The 19,913-nt window shown below is 37.5% G+C and overlaps 1 protein-coding gene across 1 annotated transcript in view; it reads right to left on the reverse strand.

Moving 5' to 3' along the window:
- Positions 1-7,405: 7,405 nt before the first annotated feature.
- C15 (homeobox protein C15) overlaps positions 7,406-19,913 on the reverse strand; it is a 38,584-nt gene continuing 26,076 nt past the window's right edge. The window contains exons 2-3 of the mRNA XM_076389153.1: positions 17,805-18,033; positions 7,406-7,643 (exon numbers count right to left, since the gene is read on the reverse strand). Of these exons, the coding sequence (XP_076245268.1) occupies positions 7,406-7,643; positions 17,805-18,033 (467 nt within the window). The remainder of the gene's footprint in view (positions 7,644-17,804; positions 18,034-19,913) is intronic.

Below are 19,913 nucleotides of genomic sequence, written 5' to 3' on the forward strand. Positions count from 1 at the left end.
TCCGTCTGTTCCTTTATTTCCGATCGTTTGCGGTCTCCGTGGACGCCAAACGAGCGAAGGCGCGCGTTAAAAACCGACAACGTCCTTTTCTTCGTCTCGCCTCATAGTATTAACACTAACTTCAAAATTCACAGTCAATTTTGTTTTATTTTTGATAAACTATTACTGAATGATAATTTGAGGTTTACTTGAGGTCCTTGTTTCATACAATTTCATCGTTAGTATTTCAAATACCCAAAATTCGAAATAACAAAGTTGGAGGAAAATCCAGTTCAGATAATCGACACTGTACTGTATTTCTAAATTAATTTAAATACGACAGAATTTATGTAGACGAGCGAAATTTTGGAACACACTCGTTGTAAGAGTAATTGATTGTATTTCGAGGGTATATAACTTCTGCGATTGCTCCCTTTGTTGCGGCGGACCGTACACAGGCGGAGCTACGAGGGGTGGTTTTCCATTGGGGGTGGAAACACGGTGGGGGAAATAATTGTTGAGCATCGTATCGCTCGACCAGACCGAAGCTAATATTGGATTAGTTTTTAATTCGAGCCGTCTCTGAGTTCCTCCATGTAAAATACACACGAAATAGTACGAGTGTGTGTTTATATTGTATGTGCAATAAATGGTAGCCTGTTTCTTGCTTGACTCCTCTACTAAAACCCAATTTCTTATTCTTTCTGTATCGCATATAGCAATCCTTGTGATTTGAAAATGAATTTTCTGCTAACAGAATCTGCAACCAGTTTTTAATAAGCAGGTAGATATGTTTCTAGACAGGAAAAGGAGAAACTTGTTTATTTAAAAAAGGAACTATTTAAGGTTGTAATAGTATAGATTGTATGTATATATATTATCCTATAAAGAATTGAAATAAAATGTCCTATTTATCATTTTTCTGGGACTTATAATAGAAGTAGCTTTGAAGAAAATAATTTGTTGTGCTTCAAAGAATTTAAAAAAAATTGTAAAATATTATATGATCCACTCTCTATAAGTATTCTAATTTTTTTAATTTAATATTTGTTTCACGATTCATTCTTAAAAATTTTTCGCTCTCACATGCATTCAAGTCATCCATATTTGAACTCAAAGTGATTAATTGTTGTCACCTTAGCAAATGTCTACTACTGCCTATAAATTTCAACAAATATCAAACATTTTCACATTCCCACAGCTTCTGACAATGAATTCCTATAATAAGATTAGTGTCTGCAGTCGGGTGAAACATTAGACATAATGAAGTACGTTTACAGAGGAGAACACGATATATTCACCCATGCATACAAGCTATCCTCGTATGCGAAAATAGAAAGGGTTGTTCGCGTGCCAAATGTGCATGATCGTAGATTAATTCTAGGTATTTACGCAAGGTGTAGAGGGGGAAACAATGAGCAGTAAACAACGATAATAATTTGCATAATTCCAAGCTGTAAGAGGATAATGCGTTCGAGACATGAAATTATGCAACCATATGGTGTTAAGACGCTGTTAATCACTGTTACCATTAAAGGCAACCAGGAAGTAGAAAGTCGAAGAATCGTTCCCAGAAAAGCTGTGCGCATGAAGCAGTGAAACGAAAGAAAGTGAATTACGAAAAACATACGTGTTCACAGAGACTTAATTAATTTAAGAATCGTTCTAGAAATTAATTCATTGAAAAATTGTATTATTTAGAATCAAAAATAGCGAGAAAATATTTCATAAAAATTGTAAATAATAAAGTGACGATTTCTGTGAATTATCTTTAGATAAATACAAACAACATACTTTTTATATCACAATGAATTCTAAAGGTTCTCAGTCAGGACTTTGTAGCACCGCGTAATTGGATGTCGGCGTCAGCGTTGGAAACTAGAAAAACCACAAAAATATCTTCGTAGAGGAGATTACAGGGCGCTCCTTGGATGCAATCATGAGTTTTGGACGACAGAGTCAACGCCGACTGACCGGAAACGATTCACTTTCGATTTCCTACGTTCCAGTTTGAAATGACTCGTCTAATATTACTTCAAATTAACTTCTTTCACGGTCACCTTAATTGGACATGCAATTTCTTTTTTTTTTATAAAATATGCTGTACCCTATTCATACAGTGTTGAGTAAATGGCAACTTTAATAACACCTTACGTTACATAAAAAGCGAAAAACTGATTAGGAGAAAGTTCAATTTAAGGACGAGTAACTGCTCTACAAAATCTACAGCGTTTTCTTTCGAAATAAACATATATACTTACTTGAACAGTCATATTTCCTAATTTTTAATAGTCTACCAGCATCAATAATCTACTACTATATAGATATCATCAGTTACTAAAAACTCTGCGAATTTGGCTCATAAAAATGTCGAAGTCCCATGTAAGGAATGCTATCCTACTTTTTCTATTGACTTCTCTCATCTTGAGATATACTCTTAAGCAACTAAGCATAAAATTCTATTTCACTTGTTTATGTTCAACTGAAGCACTAAACCTTATCATTTACAAGCAAAAAGCTATCCCTTCATAAACTTTAAAAGCCCATAAGACATTTTTACAGGAATAATCCTACAGACACCAAGCCTCTTATAATTAATTAATATTAAACATGATATTCAAGAAGGAAGAAATCTAAGATCATTAAAAAGGGTAAAAACTCTCGTTTCCTCAATTAAACACACGATTAGTTAACATCCCTTATTAACTTTGCCTAATAGCACTAATTTGCCTGGACTTAAGGAAAACTGAGACATACCTATCCTCGTTTTCCACATCCCATAAACACAATTTTTCTTTTCGACGTCTTAAACCAGTCGAAGGGTCCAAAGCTGGTTCCTTTTTTAGCGGGCGTTTGTCCCCAAATAATTGGGCGGAACGGCGCGCCGTCTTCTCTGCAATTACAGGCAGTAAACGTGGCCACATCCGGCTGGGAGCTTCTAGGTGAAGTGGGATAATTCGCTGCGGAAAGACAACGATTAGGAGGATTAGGTGGAAGAAAGAGAGAAGCTTGCCTTTACCGGACGTAGTTAAGGGAGAGTGAGATAAAAGTGGGAACAGGGACCAAAAATGAAAAGATCGGACCTAAAATGTGCCTTTCACGCGTGAACCACTAGGATGTGTGTCTCTGTGGCGTCTGGAGATCGATGGACCGGAAGTCATCTGCTTTCTTTCTAGAAAGAGTGATACGTTGACGTAATGACGACGTAATTCGCGACAGCTTAGTATTTGATGGTCCTTGGATTGTGCTGATGCAAACGAAATGGAGCTCAATACCTGTTACAACGATTGCAGTTGGATGCAATTCTAGTACCTTTTCAGATGTTGGAAGAGGACTGAAAACGTTATAGAAGATATTGTAGAATTCTGTTGCAATAACTGATATAAAAAATGATAGAAATACTTTGTTGTTTAATCTAATGATAAACTTTTTTAATTGAATCAAATTTGATAGAAAAGAATGATATTTTTAATACAGAAGGATGATTTATTTCTTATTAAATTATCCTTCGTACAATTCTCGTTCAAATATATCCACAAAATAGTGTATACGTATTTAGATCTAAATATGTCAATTAAAAAAGAAAGAAAATCAGTAGATATTAAAAAATTTAACAAAAATCGCGAGATATGTAATATTAGTTAACAATTACACGTATAAAGTCTTCATTAACAAATAAATAATACCTGACAGGGAGGGTCTAGGTTCGTCTCCAGCATCATCAATCAACGTATAATACATAGGTGTACCAGTTAAATCGTTTTATATGCATTTCCATTTTTGTCTTCGTATATACAACGTTACACGTACTTACATAACATCACATCGTTCGCTATGACCGATAATTACTGTTGCTTCGCTCTTAACTTAACGCGTGCCTAACTGATACGACTTACACGCTCTATTCGACGACGACGGCGAATGTTACTACTTTAGTAGCGATACATGTAATACGTTTCGCGATAATATTCTCTTAATTACGATTTATATAATTCTATGTAAAGTAGTATTTACAAATTGTCTGTGTACCTGTCTATGTGTACGTTTACCTGTGTAAAGGTGATCACTTGTAATTGTTTGAAATCAAACGCTGCTTCTCGCGGGGTTAATATACATACGCTTTAATACCTTTAATTACAACTATCGCGCTAATATGTACATAGATATGTCGTATCGATCTTTTAATCGCGTTGCACCACGCGAGGGACGCACCGAAGGGACGCTCTTCAAGTAATGACAAGTAGAATTGCGCTTTGAGTCGTTTCAACTCGCTGATGTTACCAAATAAATGTTAATCTTTTCGAGGAGGAATATATTAAAGTTGAGGAAAATTTATGAGATTTTCTTGCCTCGAGATGTTCGTTTATTCACCGTAATCTTTGTAATTTGTATCTTTCCTAACAGTTTTTTAATGTAGAAAGTAAAAAATATGAACAGTGATAGATATATGAAGGGTCCACGAAAAGAAGAGGATATGTTATGTTTGAGCACTTTTGTTTCTTTTTTCTCGCTCAACTCAAAATTTTATTAAACTTCTTTATTTGTCACTGTTGCAAAATAGCAACATATGGAATGAGTACTCGAGTGTTCTGAAAATGTTGGAATATTCTGACGAAGCACATATCTGACATGTAAAATGCTCAACACATAAATATTTTGTAGTCATTAAATAATTTGGGTGAGTTGACATTCCCCTTTCTTTTTAGACCTTTCGTATCCAATCATAAAAACTCCAAAAAGATTAAGAGTTCATTGGTAACATATGTATTTCTAATTTCCTCGATATATATGCTTATGGAGCTCTTATGTACATAGGTACGCTTACTGCAAGTATCACTGCACGAATCCATTCACCTATATTCCTACATGTGCAATGTGTGTAACTTTGCCACACGCGACAGGTGTAACACAAAACAAACAAAAGGGTTTTCGATGCATTCTGCTTTAAAAAACGATGTTTCTTTTAATATCCTGTGATTTGACTTGCATTGATGGATCTCCCTGCTTTCGTTAATACTTCTCGGTGCCTCTAAGTGTCATACCTCATAGACCAATTTCTTTCGTAAGGTAAAGTTACTGGGTAACGGTGAAACGAAAACGCTCGGTAATTAGGTATTTAAGTTTCTTTTTAGTTCCTATCAGACCTCTCGTTTCGTTAATTAAATACGTCGATAAAATTGGCTGTCCTGACGTAAGACGTTGATATTACCCAGAAATAGCGCAATTAAGACTGCTCAGGCTTTGATGCCTTTCCGTTCGATCTCAGCGATTTCTTTCCACTGTCAATAATGTCACATTAAATAAAGCCGCAGCAATTGGCATTCCTCTTTTTAAGAGAATCTCTCTGCACGTGAATAACATATTCATGTATGTATCGAGAGTCTTCTTTGATGAGACTTTTTAATTGTGAACTTTGGTAAAGCTACGCTAAAAAGTTTCCCGAATTATTCTTATTTATGATCAATAATTTACGCGGTGAAGTAGATGTATAACATTAAAATACATATGATTGTAGCAAGGAAACAAATACTATAAAATATAAATTATAAATCATAGCTGAAGTCAAAGAATTCTCTGTCATCACATGAAATTTCAATATTAATTTACATTTCTTGATTATCAAATATTCAAATAAAGGAAAATGTATCTAACAAATAGGATCTTGTATGCTCTACTTTCAACTGACTTTGCATTTTGTGATTAACAATGCTTCGGGGTAATATCGAATTGAATCGTCCCACAATTTCTGTTCTTCAGGGACATTCGCAATAATCACACGAATAATGAATGCGTCCAATTGGAACCGTTTTGCGTGACTCCGAATATCATGACCCGATAAGCTCACGATCCATCGGGAGCTTTAATGGCATAGCGCGTTCAACGAGCAAGATTCCTCATGCGTAATTATCTCGTATAAATGTTTACACCTTTCCGCGGAATGGTGATTGCTTGTTACGCGATAAACATGAGATCAATCTTGTGATTCACTGTGTTCCGTATTTCATTGTCGATCATCCGTGGGATCCATCGAGACGGTTAATGAGATTACAGAGAGATCGGGGTGGTAAAAAATGACAGGGACGCGGCTTAATTGACAATCAGAACGTGCCAGGTACAAACGTCGTTGAGCGATCAATTTTTCAGATCGATCAGCTCATTACACGAACTTTTTTACTTTTGCATGGGTAACGAAATGGAAGTGTAAAAATGGAACAGATTTTTTTGCAAAATTTTCATTCTTATGATATGTATTATTATTTATTACGAATGTCAATTAAAATGGCTATTATTTTTTAGTATGACAGTTGATGAAGATAGTAAAATACATTTTTAAAAAACTGAACAAATGTTTTGTGTGTATTCATTAGTTTGCTGCTCGTGTTTATTGAAAGTTTGTTTTCACGAATATAGTTTACTAATGAACACCTCTGGTGTCTTTGAAGATTGTTTTTTTTTAATTGAAGAAGAAATAAATGCGTTGCTTCATCTTAACTTGTTCTTTTAGCTTTTAAAAGTGTACTTTTTTCTATTCCGAAAGAGTTAAATTATAGATTATTTTAGAAGAAAACAAGATAATGTGAATAATTTATTCAAATGTGCACGGGAAAACTTTAAAAGAAGAATTTTACACCTTTTGTTTGACGATGAACACGATTTACGTTTGCACCTGCAACGCACGCAATATTCGTAGTTTTCAAGTGATAAATATGCAAATATCTAATAAAGGTACTATACTTCGAATAGCGCAAAAATAAACTTCCCTGAATATCGTTAACCAATATTGATAACAGTATTATCGCAACTCAAACAGAAAACGAATAGCTTAAAAAATGGATCTTCCCCTTACTAAAGAATTATACAAACAACCGCATGATATGTATAATCAAAATCGTTTAATTCGCAAACCTTTGTTACCATACTTATTATGCAATTTTAAATTTTTATACAGGAACGATAAACTACTTACACATCTTCCACTTCCTGAGTTGCGACAATATCCTCATCAACCAGACGCAAAAAGGACATAGTCAGTACGTATACCATGTATAGTTGATAAGAATCTTTGGATTCACACTGTCAAAGTTCAGCAAACAGGCTCTATCAGGAATCATCCTCAACGACGAGGTCCACTGACTCACAAAACGACGCAGACCTACAGCTGCCAGTAGCCTATTCGAATACTAAAGTGTCAGAATGAGCACGCTGAATTTATCCAGCAAGTGTCTTTGGATTCACGTGAATCAACAGAATCTGACAAGTTGTTTCTGTCAGTGTTTTCTGTGGACCACAGACTGAAGCTTACCAACTCACACAGTAGATCAAAGAGTTGTCTGCTGGCTGATCAGTTCACATTCAAAAGTGACACAATTGGTGTGCTCGGAGTTCACTCGGCAAGAGTCTTTGCATTCACGTGAATCGTCGGGGTTCAGCAAATTGGCTCGGCTAGGGGTTGTGGTGGGCCGTATGGCGAGGCCCACTGACCCACGGGATGAGAGAGAGCAGTGGGTGCTTGCTGCCTATCCAAACTGGGGACTGCAGACCCTGCTGGATGGCTGGGGACTGTCGTTGGATAAGCCACTTTTCCAAGTGCCTCGGCTTGGAGTGACAGCATCAACCGATTCGCTGCTTGCCTCTCTGCCTCCCTTTCTTCTGCTGTTTGTCTCCTGAAACAGACGTGGAAAGTGAAGATGAACGAGTGTTCCTTGGGATGGGTGATCGTGGGTGAATGTAAATACGACTTGAATGTCAGGAATATTTTAGGAATGGGGAAAAGAGTCAGTTACTGTCGTTCTAAGCTGTTTTACTTAAAATAATGTATTAACCTTGCGAAGTGAAATAGAAGAAAATGTAGAACAGAATTGAAAGTGTAATTTACTTCAGTTTTTTATTTTATTAATTTCTGTATTAATTTCTATCAAAAATTTTAAGTTGATTAAAGTTGTAATAAAATGTAGCTGTTTAAATGATATTTATAGCATATTAAATAATAATTAATAATAAGAAAATCTTATGTTTTTGTTCAATCATCCAATATTATCAGAGTTAATTTTTAAAGCGACAGTAATTAGGTCTGTTATGATATTCTTAAATATTTATTATTTGAATGTGGAGTCCATCTGTTTCACTCAAATATTGATGACATACATGAGCATTATTGCGATTGCAATTAATACATAAATATTAAGACGAAATATAAATTTTATGAATCTTTAGAAGAAATTAAATATATTAATTTATACATATAAGTAAGTATTCACTTTCACTGTTAGTCACTTTCAGTGACTACTTATTTCAATTATTTTAAAATGAAAAAAATTGATCACCTTTCGCAGAATTTTATTACACTTCTGAGTGTAAAAAAATTTTATAAAAAAATCTGGAGGAGATAAAGCAACTATCTCAAGTATACTCAGCTGACGAGGCTGATTCGATTGAAAAGCACAGAGAGTCAGAGATCAAGAGCTGGATGGTGCACGAAACGAGACGAGAGAAATCGACTGGGGGAAGCAAGGGAGGGTTGAAAAGAGACTGACGGTTGTTGGGGCGGAAAACAGAAGACAAACGTAATAAAGTTAATTCGATTCCTCTGTGGCGCAGTGCTAGCTCGCTAAGGGGTGGCTCAAGGGTGTCTGTTTTCTAGCACTAAGTCTATTAGGGAACCACAAAATGGCCGACTTGTTGGCAACGTTGATAGTCTATCTACTTAGGCAAGGGTCTTTACCAAAACTTTCTCTATTCCATAATAAATATTTGTACCGCCAAGTTCTCGTTAAGAAATATTTTTGAAATAATAAGATTTGCTTTAATGTCATAGAAAGAATGACTTCGTCTTATTTTCCAGATATAATCTGCGACAAACAAACGTGTAGATTATATATCTACGTTATTTATGAATATTACCCACACGTATCATGTATCTTAATGCAAAAATGTAGTTAGAGAATATAAACGATAATACAAAATTGGTTTGAATATAGATCTACTAATAAGTTTAGACCTACTCTCCACTAATTCCTAAGGAATTAATAGACATACTTAATGACTATGTCAACGAACCATGTAATCTATATGTAAATCGATAAAACTCCCAACTACTCCCACTTTAATCCCCCTACTCAATTATCTCCGAATCATATCTCTCCTCCAACCAGTCACTCCTAAAATTCCAAATTCCACATTCTATCTAAACCTCACTCCTCAACTCCTCACCCTACACAAGCTCAAAAACGACCAGAACGTCCGCCGAAAACACTGTACTCAACACTCCATCGAAACCGCCCATTTGTCTCTATTCTATTCAGTCACGACACTGTTTCCACCAGTTCCGAATCGTCGCTCCACTAATTATCTCAATACCTTCTCCCATATCCCGCGTTTATTGCGGATCAAACGATCGACGACGTCTCGAGGGCAGCGGGCATCCGCCCAGGACCGTTCACCAGCGAGATGCTCCTCAGTCTGGTAGGCGCCAGCGTGGCCAGGATAACGCGGCCAATCAGCGGTAGAGCCGCTTCTATACGGCCCACGAAACACCGTCGTTCCATTAGAGTTAATCTCTGGTCCTCGGTAATTAAACGGTTTCGTTGTACCTTTGTTTATCTCCGCGAGAGCCATCCCGAGCTTCTTCTTCCCTCGTGGGGAGAAGCTGGGGCAGAGGGGGGACCAGTCGGGGGACTCGTTGCCCCCTCGGTAGCCCGTGTATCACCAACGAGTCGGTTCGATCGGGACACAACTCGATCGGTTGTCGGACGATTAACGACTAGAACGGCCGCGCGATGTCGACCAGAGATACTCCAGATAGTGGTCGGAATCGGCTCTCGGGCCCGCAATCAACACATCGACTCGTTTTATTTTCCACCGGTTGCGCGCTGGTAATTGTAGGAAACGCGACACGCTTATCTCTCGCTCGCTTTTAAGCGGATTTATGATTTCACCCTCTCATACCGAGCGTTATTAAACGGCTTAGATACCGTATCGAGGGAAATTAATGAGGTGGAAGGGGATTTCGCGGCAGATCGGGGAACGCTGCTTTGGAGCGCTGCGATTGGTCAAGTGGGAACTCGATTTCTGACGGTGGACGACTTGGAAGGGTTTTCTGAGACATTGTGGAGGTATTGGGTGCTTTTCAGCTGGAAATGCAGACGACACAGGGATACAGCGTTAAGGTGCAAATACACTAGAGTTTGCGAACTGTTCGCGAACAGTAAGGAGAGTCAATTTTCTAAAATTCGTCTGTTTGCGTATCTGTTTATATACTGTTCTTAGTGTTCGTAGAAAAATCGAGTAAGGCTGATAAAAAGTTTGTGAATAGACATTGTTCGCTGGTGTGTGTCTACCTTTACACTGCTCGACGCGACAAAAATCTAAATTATAGAGTGTAATGTATGTTTATTACCAACAATGCAAAATTTTGTGTTCGATTTTAGGATTCGTCACTTTGAGAATTTTTTCACTTCTGTTGCAATAGAAATTAGGTAAATTTCTGTAGGTATGTCTTCTTTTCTTAGGTTTAAGGGAATTCAGTTTTAGCTAGAACACCTCTATTTATGGAAGACATAAGGTAGTAGAAAGGTTGTTTTGTACATTGCTATTCATAGCAAAAATGGATTTACAGCCTTTGAATGTAAATTCACTGATACATTAGACGTGTAAATTAACTCAATTTTAAATTCAAATATCTTTTCGTCTAATAGCAGTTTTAAAAAAATACCATTTGTGTTTACATTATCTTATACGAGCTAATTGAATGATATGTAAATATCATGTGATACATAAATAAAATAAGTTTTGTTCAAAATTGTTGAAGATATTATTTTCAAAAACCTCTATTAAAGTTTCCTATGATATTGAAATAATACTTATTAGGAAGGTACTGTAAGTAACTAAATATTGAAACTTTCGAGTGATGAATAATTGCAAAATTTTCTTCGCGTTAGTGTTAAATAATTTCCACTGCTTATATTACCAATATTCCTTTTTTAATACTTGTATTACATTTGCTTTCACTGTTGGTAATACTATATTACTTCTGCTATATTATCGAATCCTTTCTTTTATTTAATTAAATTTAAATTATTTTTCTCCCATTTCATCATACATGATAGGTATGTAAGTAATATTATAAATAGAAGGTACTGCCCATTACTACGAATGAATAAGATATTCTAAATTCCTCGAAACGCGCACTTTCACGACCTCTTATCGAACACTCATAATTTATCCACAGATAAGTGCACCGAAGAAGGACTTTCCTACCATAATAAAAATAGACATTGATCGACGTCGTATCTCTCCCATGACATCAATTTCTAGGTGCTTATAGCGTTCCCTGATTTATGATTTCACTAATCGCGGTACCCAGATTTGTCGAATATCGCCAGTGGTCAGAAAAGGGAAGGGCAAAGGCAACATTTCAGAACGATTTATGTCTTACAACGTTCTCCAAGACGGATCGTTGTAACTTCTTGAAACTGGTTCCTTTACGTAACACCCATGGAGCTCTAAAGACCGGTGGCACTCGGCCAGCATGTCCCCTTACGAATTATACCGCGATCCGACCTATCCAAGATCGGAAAGTGCCTCGTTAATCCGACCTTTTTTGTTTCTACTCTCTGGTTAGGCAAGTCTACCTGAACTTCCTGTAATTTCCTCCGACCGATATTAATTTCTTGTTTTACCGACGCTGCTGTTCGTCTAATCTCACGCGACGGAACCATAAAAGGAGAAAAATAATAAAAAAGAAGCAATTTTGGGAAACTCTTATTCATTCGAGATTTCACTTTTTTTTAGGGAAGATCGCCAGGTGATTTCAATTAATTAGTAGTCGACGTATACATAAGTGTAAGATGACTGTACTTATAAAAGTTAGACTGCTAATTTTATTTGAAACTTCTTTCTTACGCAGCATAAATATTTTTATATCTTGTTTTAACAATCCTCTCGTATCAAACAGAATCTTACTCCAATCTGTCGGACCCGTTTCAACTCATTTTAATTCAATTCAGCTCGTTTCAGCGTGTCTCAGCTAACCCTAATCTACTTCAGGGTGTTTCAACATGATCCAATATGTTCCAACTCATCCCAAATTATTCAAACTCACCCATACAGTCTCAAATAATTGCCAAATGACAGTAAATGAACAAACTAGGTTTAGAGAAATTCTAGAATAAAAATTTCCAAGCATATCTTTTGAACAATTTACATTTCTTAAGAGTTGACTTTCAGAATTAGTATTTTTCATTCACGAGTTCTGTAATTAATCTAGAATCGTTTTCAGTTGAAAACAATTAATTTCACAAGTTAGAAATGTTATATTCTATTCTTAAAATTTCAAGCTGCACATTTTGAATATCAGTTTACAGACTTAGTAAAGTTACAGAGATAAAATGCTGAACAGTAAATCGATAAGATTTGCCTCTTTTATTAACGACGTCGATTCGATTGCGTTTGGCTCATTTTGCCCGTGAAATTCCACCACGTGGCTACGCCTCTGTTTCAGTGACAGCCGCGCCTACACCTGTGCAAGTAATTAACGCGGTTAGCAATTAATAATTGAGGGCGCCGTGCCGATTACATTTTGCAGCCCTCGACGCAGCCCTGCTCCATTCGCTGTGGCCAACGTAACCGTATTCTCTCGTAACCTGGGACACATTACTCTTATCGTTATCCCTCCACAGCCGACCATTACTTTTGGACCAACATTTTGTACATTTGCGAGTGCGTGTCATAAACTTGACTGTGGGGTTTATAAATTAGTCGAGACGATGTGTAAACTTTTTGCGCGATTCGTAATTATGTTCTCAGGATGGAGAAGATTTTTACAATCTTTTAGAGTTGATTTTCAAATATTCAAATCTTCCAAATATTTAAAATTTGCTTCTCAAAGTATTCACGTTCTCCAGTTCCTCAAAATAGAATGCATCCAAATTTTGAAAGTCATTTTTCTCTACCAATTATTTTGTTTTCTTTCAACTCCTCGAAGTAGAATATTCTCTCTATATTTAGATACTTGAATATGTCAGTAATAAATCACGAATCTTTACGCATTTATGGAAATTTGGAATGTGTAAAAACTTACAGAATCCATATAAAATTCAAAAATATGAAAAATAGAGTGAAAAATTATAGTATCTGAAAAACATTCATGCAAATATAAAATTACATAAAAATCCGCAGTCTAGTCATCAACCATGCTTTCAAACTACCCATATCCAAACAGCTCCTCTACATTAAATACTCATCAGCAATACGCAGCTGCAATTCTATCACCCACTGAACTCACAAAATCCCACCCCTTTAAAACTACCACCAAATTCTTTGCGATCGTTTCCAGACCCTTCCCCCAATCCCTAGTAAACTTCCATCCCCACGTCAACGTCGATAAGTCACTTTTCCAGGGGAGGATCATTTCGTAATTGCCCACTTAAGAACTGCTTCGAAGCAAGGGTAGCTTTCTCTCGTTACTCAACGTTTTGCATTCGACGAAAGAAGGCGACATGTCCTCTTACAGGAGCGTTCGTGTTCGTGTTCGACCGATTACTGGGCGTGATCCAACACAGGGAGCGATGAATGTTTAACGAGGCGAATCGGTGGGGTCGAGTGGCGGATCGAAACGATTCGGATCGCGGATTCGAGGGTTTGACACTTTAAAAGCCGAGCAAGAAGCCACGGGAGGAAGAGCCGACTGCTGGACTGGTAGCTGCCGCGAGTCGAAGGGGTGCGGCGCGAGAAACGCTGCCAGAGGGTGAAAAGGAGGGGAGAGTTTGGCAGTCAAAGCAGGGGCGGATGAGGGAGCACGAGGGGGTGGATAGACTGCATTATGTACGGGACAGGGCTAAGCTGTTAGGTGTCTGAATTATTGAGGCCAAGTTATCTCATCTCTGCCTACAGTCATCTCGTTACTTTAAACGCAGCTGCTCGTCGAACCGCGTGGCGGAAGCGTCGATTCGGGGGAGATCGTGCGATTTTTTCCTGTTCTGAGACCTGCTTCTATCCTTGCTCGGATGCTGTGTTTTAAGCCTCGTTCAGATTAGTCAAGTTACTTGGTTTCAAGTAGTTTGAATTCAAATGTAACTTGAATTCAAGCTGTTGTGCAAAAATAATAAAAATGGCATCGGAAGAGGTTGTGCATATTAAGTAACTAAATATGCTGTTGGAAATAGTATCTTGCTGTAGAAACGAAACTGTTTGTGAAAGTATTTGTGCAATGATAAGCAAGCCTTAGGAGAATGCAAAAGAATTCTTTTCTTCTCTTCATGTATTTTTTTTCTTTTTCTTAATCTTTCACTTTTTTAAACGATGATATGACATACAAAGTAATCATTTAGTTCGCTATATCAAATCGATTTAGAGTAGTTTTAGTAACATAATTGTGTTCTGTAAATTGTAAAATGGCTATATCTTCCAATATTTTAGCTACTTTCCTTTCTATTTCAAATCATTTCATTTTTCTTACTTTTCTTATTTCATAAAGATCTGCTTTGTAGCCGAATTTTTAATTTTAATTTTCGCGTCTTCTAATAATAGCTTTATTAGAATTCATAATCAATACTTTTACTTAAATCATCTCATCATCAATGTCTTCTGAAGTCTAAAGTTCTCGCCACAGAGAATATTCTGCCTAATGAATATTTTAAATATTCTGCTTTTTAAAATTCTCTTAACTTATTCCACGTGCTTCCGTACGATCCTGTATTTGAGATTAATTATGATCCACTTGTCGCTACGTATGTATATTTAATTCAACGGGACATCTGGACGAATGTATCTGTCACTGCGTTACCGTTTCTGAACACACTGAGACAGATAAGGCGCGTCGTCAGCGTTCTAAATCGAATTTCACGCTCGTACCTCCAGCGACGACTACTTAATAAAAAGGCTTAGAAAATGTCAGCTTGTCTTCGTGTGCTCTTAGCAACTCTTCCAGGGAACCACAATAGAACGAAGAATGATTAAAAATCGTCAAGATTTGAACGTTTGCTTGCTCCTTACATAACTTGTGCTCTAATGGTAGGCAAAGGACTCTAGGTTGCTTTGCAACGAAGAAACGCTGATTCTATCCAGTGTTTCTAGATTCTAGAATAAGAAAGGCCATCTCCACTTTTTAACATTTCGCGACAAATGTAATATTCTGATGAAATTCGACAAGAAATTGAGGTCCCGATGCAACGGCATCGCACTTTTTGCTTGGAGTTCTGTTATTGATTTGTTATTAGATCGTTGCGAATATTCTGCAAGCGTTCTCCTCGTTTTTATACCTCGTGTTTTACATTCTTCGTTTTTCATCTTGTCGCCCGTTTATTGCTCAGCCTCCGGGAACAATGCGAGAAGTAACGGAACGATGTTTCCACAAACTCCTGGAGTGTTATCCATAAAGTGGCTAGTAAATTGTTGCTTCTGAGGAGAAGCTGGTGAATTGCTTGTTGAATTTAATGTGTCTCTCGATAGGTCGAGTGGATCATTTGCTTGTTTTGTGAGAAATGTAAGACTGATCTGTTTTCAATTATTAGGTGTATAAATTTCGTGTAAGTACTAGTAATGTGAAATAATAGATGTAAATACAGATAATAGTTTCTTAAAAGTAACAAAGTGAAAACACATTTAAATTTAAAATGATTACTGCAAATGAATAAATTTAAAGGTACTAAAATTAATTTAGACAGGACGAGTCTCGTAACTGTATCACTTGAATTTTTTTTAAACTACTCGTGGCATAAAAAAATGTTTCAAATGAAAGATGTTTGGTGTCGAGGGTATGCTTCTTTTGATGCTAAATAACTTTTGTTTGAAACATTTTCTCATGCTACAAATAGTTCACAAGAAAATTTAGGTGATACAGTTATGAAACTTACCCTGTATATCCAATATATTAAGGATTTTTAGTCTTAAGATTTATTTAAAAAATCTCGAATATTATCGATATTGAATGTCATCGTTATCAGAAAATTAAATCGTAGTGAAACTTAAATTGACTCAATTCCAGTTTTACAAATATGAAACCGTATCCAGCTTCAACTTTCTTTATTACCACTATACGAATACTAAACTCACTAGTACAACATATCTACTGTACAGAGCTGGTAAGGTTGCATCTGGAAAAAATGTCGATCCACATGGTTACAGTAGACAGAATCGCCTGATTTCATATACACTTTCAGACATAGCGTATTATTGACCAAACTAATCATAACTACTAACTGGATCCACGTATCCCCTATAGTATTAGAAAAATTATCGTTATATCAGAATGTGTCTCGAGTGAAACCTTATCAGTTCTACACACTACTTATTACCAGTAATATATTAAGAACAGTTTCGAGAAAGACCAACTCCAACAAGAAACATTAAAGCTACTTCCTCTAGCTACTTTGCCTTTAAATTACCCAAAAAGGAAATCCACCAATGCTCGATAGCTAAACCTAAAATGAACACACACATTACGCTAAAAACTCTAAAACCCACTTTTCCAGTCACTTCTAAAACTAATCACCAACATTCCTCCCCAAAGAGACCTCCACCCTCCTTCATCCTTCAAAGAAAACGTCTGACACGTCAGCAAAGTGGTATCCAGCACCCCTACCAACGATCGACGCAGTACTAAAAAGCACCACTGGCTCTACAAGTTTCTAACTGCTTCCTTCAAGACCAGACAGATAAAGAGCAAGCATTCAGAGTGGTATCTCTACGTACACACCCTCAATCCTTGGCATCTTGTCCACACTATTGCCCCTGGGTCAAAGTATGTAGTCAAAGCAGTCTCTTTATCCTAATACTTCCTCGAACGGTCCAAGGCCGCGCAGCAGGGGGACGCTTTTAGGCACCTCGGGCTAGGGGAGCTCTATCAGTGGAAAAGGGGAGCCGAGGGGCACGCAAGACGGCGTGCACACCCTGAAGAATGTCCCCTGGCTTGGGCCCGACGCGCAGACGCCCCTGGTATCAGGTACCCGCGCCACGAACGGGCCCGTTTTATCTAAATGACGTGTTTTCGTCCTTCCTTATCTTGAAGAGACCCCGCTACATTCGACTCTCGATGCGTCCGCGGGGATTCACGCGGCAGGACGCTGGTGACCCGCTATTAACATTCCGCCCGCGGCCTCTGGCTCGCGTTTTCCCTTTCAGTTTCTCCAGCCACGGAGATTCGGTCAAATTGCACCGATTAGCGCGTTTCCGTGAGCCCTGGAAGATTGTCCCTGAATTTCTTGCCTCCTCTTTGTTTCTTGACTTTGACTCTGCCCGTGCCGCGGACTTGCTCAAGGGCTTGCCTAGGGTGTTCTATTTGCATGGAAGGCGGGGTAAAGATTTTGTCGATTTCGGTGAATGAATTTCGTTATTTCAGTATTTTCTGAAACTGTGATTACACGTGCAATATTTTTTATCGATTTTTTTTGTATTTTATCAGAAGTGAGTGGTTTTGTGATCTCTATGCTAGATTCGGTTATATTGGATTCTTAAGTTTTGCGTGGCAGGGTTTAAAAATGGATCGAAATTGGAGCAGCAGAAATGAAGCACGCTAATTAGGTACCTAAGTGCAGGATATTTTAAAAAGTTCCTTCTTATTAAAACAATTGTCAATTACAAAGTGACAATGAATTTCTTTACTACTAAATTAACTTAAATCAGAAGAATAATTTTAAGTAACAGTATTGAACGTTAAACTAGAAGTGGGTCAAACTTGAGATCAATTTTTGGAGAGACATTTTTCTCATTTCCTCACGGCGCTCTATCATCGCCAGTTCAGTTCATTAATTCGATTGAATGGATGCATAAAACAACCCTTCTTAATGGTCAAAATAAAGTGCATTATAAAACAAGCCAGGTAAACTCACCTCCATTTCGTCCGCCTGTTCTGAAACCAGGTCTTCACTTGGGCATCTGTCATCTTCAGGGACTTTGCTAGGGCTGCTCGCTCAGCCGACGCCAAGTACTTCTGTTTGTGGAAACGTTTTTCGAGCTCAGCGATCTGCAGCCTGGTGAAGCTTGTCCTCGGTTTCTTTCTCTTCGGCGGTGTCCTGTTTTGGTAAGGATGACCGATCCTCCTTGGAAACGCTCCAGCTACTGTTGACAGAAGATGATAATCAATTATACATATAGTAAGCCAAATTTTTCTGCTCTAGAAGCTGTAATATCACAATCTTTTAGAGCATGTGATTACAAACTATTCTAGAGTCTCTATTGATATTTTATATTCTTGCTAATTTAAGAAATTGATCACTTTAGTTATTTAGTCTGATTTAGTCATCGAGCATCGAGTCTGATTTTGCAAAAATATAGAATATACAATCTGCAGTGGATTACAAGCAAAAATCACAGCAACTAAAATAAAAAATGGTTTGGGCCTGAATCTATCCGAATTAAACTACATCTCTCATGTTACTTCGTTTCACTAACCGACTTCATCTTACAAACAGCCGAACATATAGCAGAAACTTAATACAACGCTTTCATATAGACTTGAAAAAGCAGTAAAATCAAATGCCCAAGACGACCGACAGCCCAATGAATCTACGCTAAACGATCGCTGAAATTCCGAGATAAAGTGCTACCGTCTCACAGAGGGGACTGCTTACGATTCTCTTCGTTGGCCCCAACACATCCAAGCTTTAGGGAACGATCATAAAACCGTAAAAACTGAGCTGAAGTCGCAGGAAACGCGATTTGCCGCCCCGTGGAAATTGCAGCGCGATCTTTGTAGCTGGCAACGGCAGGTGCATCGCGGTCCCAGTGGTAGAGTATTAATAAAATTACCGTTAGGGCGATAGCATCGCACCAGTTCCATTTGCTGGACGGTAGCGAGAACCGAGAAATCGACGAAATGAAGCTTTATCGTCCACTTATGCGCAACTAGACGCGTAAATCGCGGTTAAAACTCGCTCGCGATCCCCTTATCGGAACCGCCGTTCATCCTCGGTTATTATTGTGTGGATAGTGTTGGTATCGGCAGGACGCTTTGCAATACGATTCTGCCACCGTGATGTCGTTTATCGAGCGTGAATGTTACAGTTCGTGCTCTCCTCGGGAGCGCTCTTCGGCTTAATGGAGGGAGTTAGTGTAAGTTATTCGATTAAATGGTGAACGCAGGTGGTCAGCGAACTCGAGGGCCGCGGCTTCTTCGGAACCGACTGCTCGAACTGAAAAGGTGGTTCGTGGAAACGGAGAAATGATTTCAGGTGGTCTTTTTTGTATGAAATTAAGGGGAGGGATTGTGGAGAACGATTTGGAGGAATTATGTTTGGATTATGGGGAGGTAGACGTTTTTAGGGAATAGAGTTCTAAGTACGCTTGATGTAGGCTCAGGGCTTAATAATAATTTCATAATGTGGATTATGTTTCTGTGGTTAGCCATGTGTATGGTGGATTACATACACAGCAACTTATGTATTATTTTGATTTGCACTCTCACAGATGAAGTATCTGCTGCACAGTAGAACGTTTGAGAGAGTGTAGAAGTAAAACAATTCATGTACAGTATTAATAAATTGATACCAATCGAAAGTATGACCTGCGAAACTAGATTTGTTAAATTGTAGGAGATGTAAGTGATTCGATGCTTTTAGACTTATGAGACTATTTAGACTATTCTTGTAACTATTGTATTTTAAAATCAAATATTTTCATATGTTATGGCAATTTTAGAGGAATGCCTTTTTTATTTAGAGTGTATTGAATTTTTGGAGCATCACTGAATTTACATGTCTAATAGACAGTTCAATTCATTCAGTTGATGACTGGAAAAATACTAAAGGAGGGATTTTGGTAGTTTCTACTACTTGAGAGAAAAGCTTGCCAAATGAAATGAATAATTGTCAGAGCTTCTGCAGATTTATGAGATATTAACGTAAAATTTAAAAATCCTTGAATATTCATAATTGATTTCATTGCTTCAATACCATAGTTCATTTATTTTTAACCTACGAATTTTCCCAAACGCTAAGAGT

This window comes from Calliopsis andreniformis, chromosome 12, assembly GCF_051401765.1.
Source record: "Calliopsis andreniformis isolate RMS-2024a chromosome 12, iyCalAndr_principal, whole genome shotgun sequence".
Lineage (NCBI taxonomy): Eukaryota > Metazoa > Arthropoda > Insecta > Hymenoptera > Andrenidae > Calliopsis > Calliopsis andreniformis.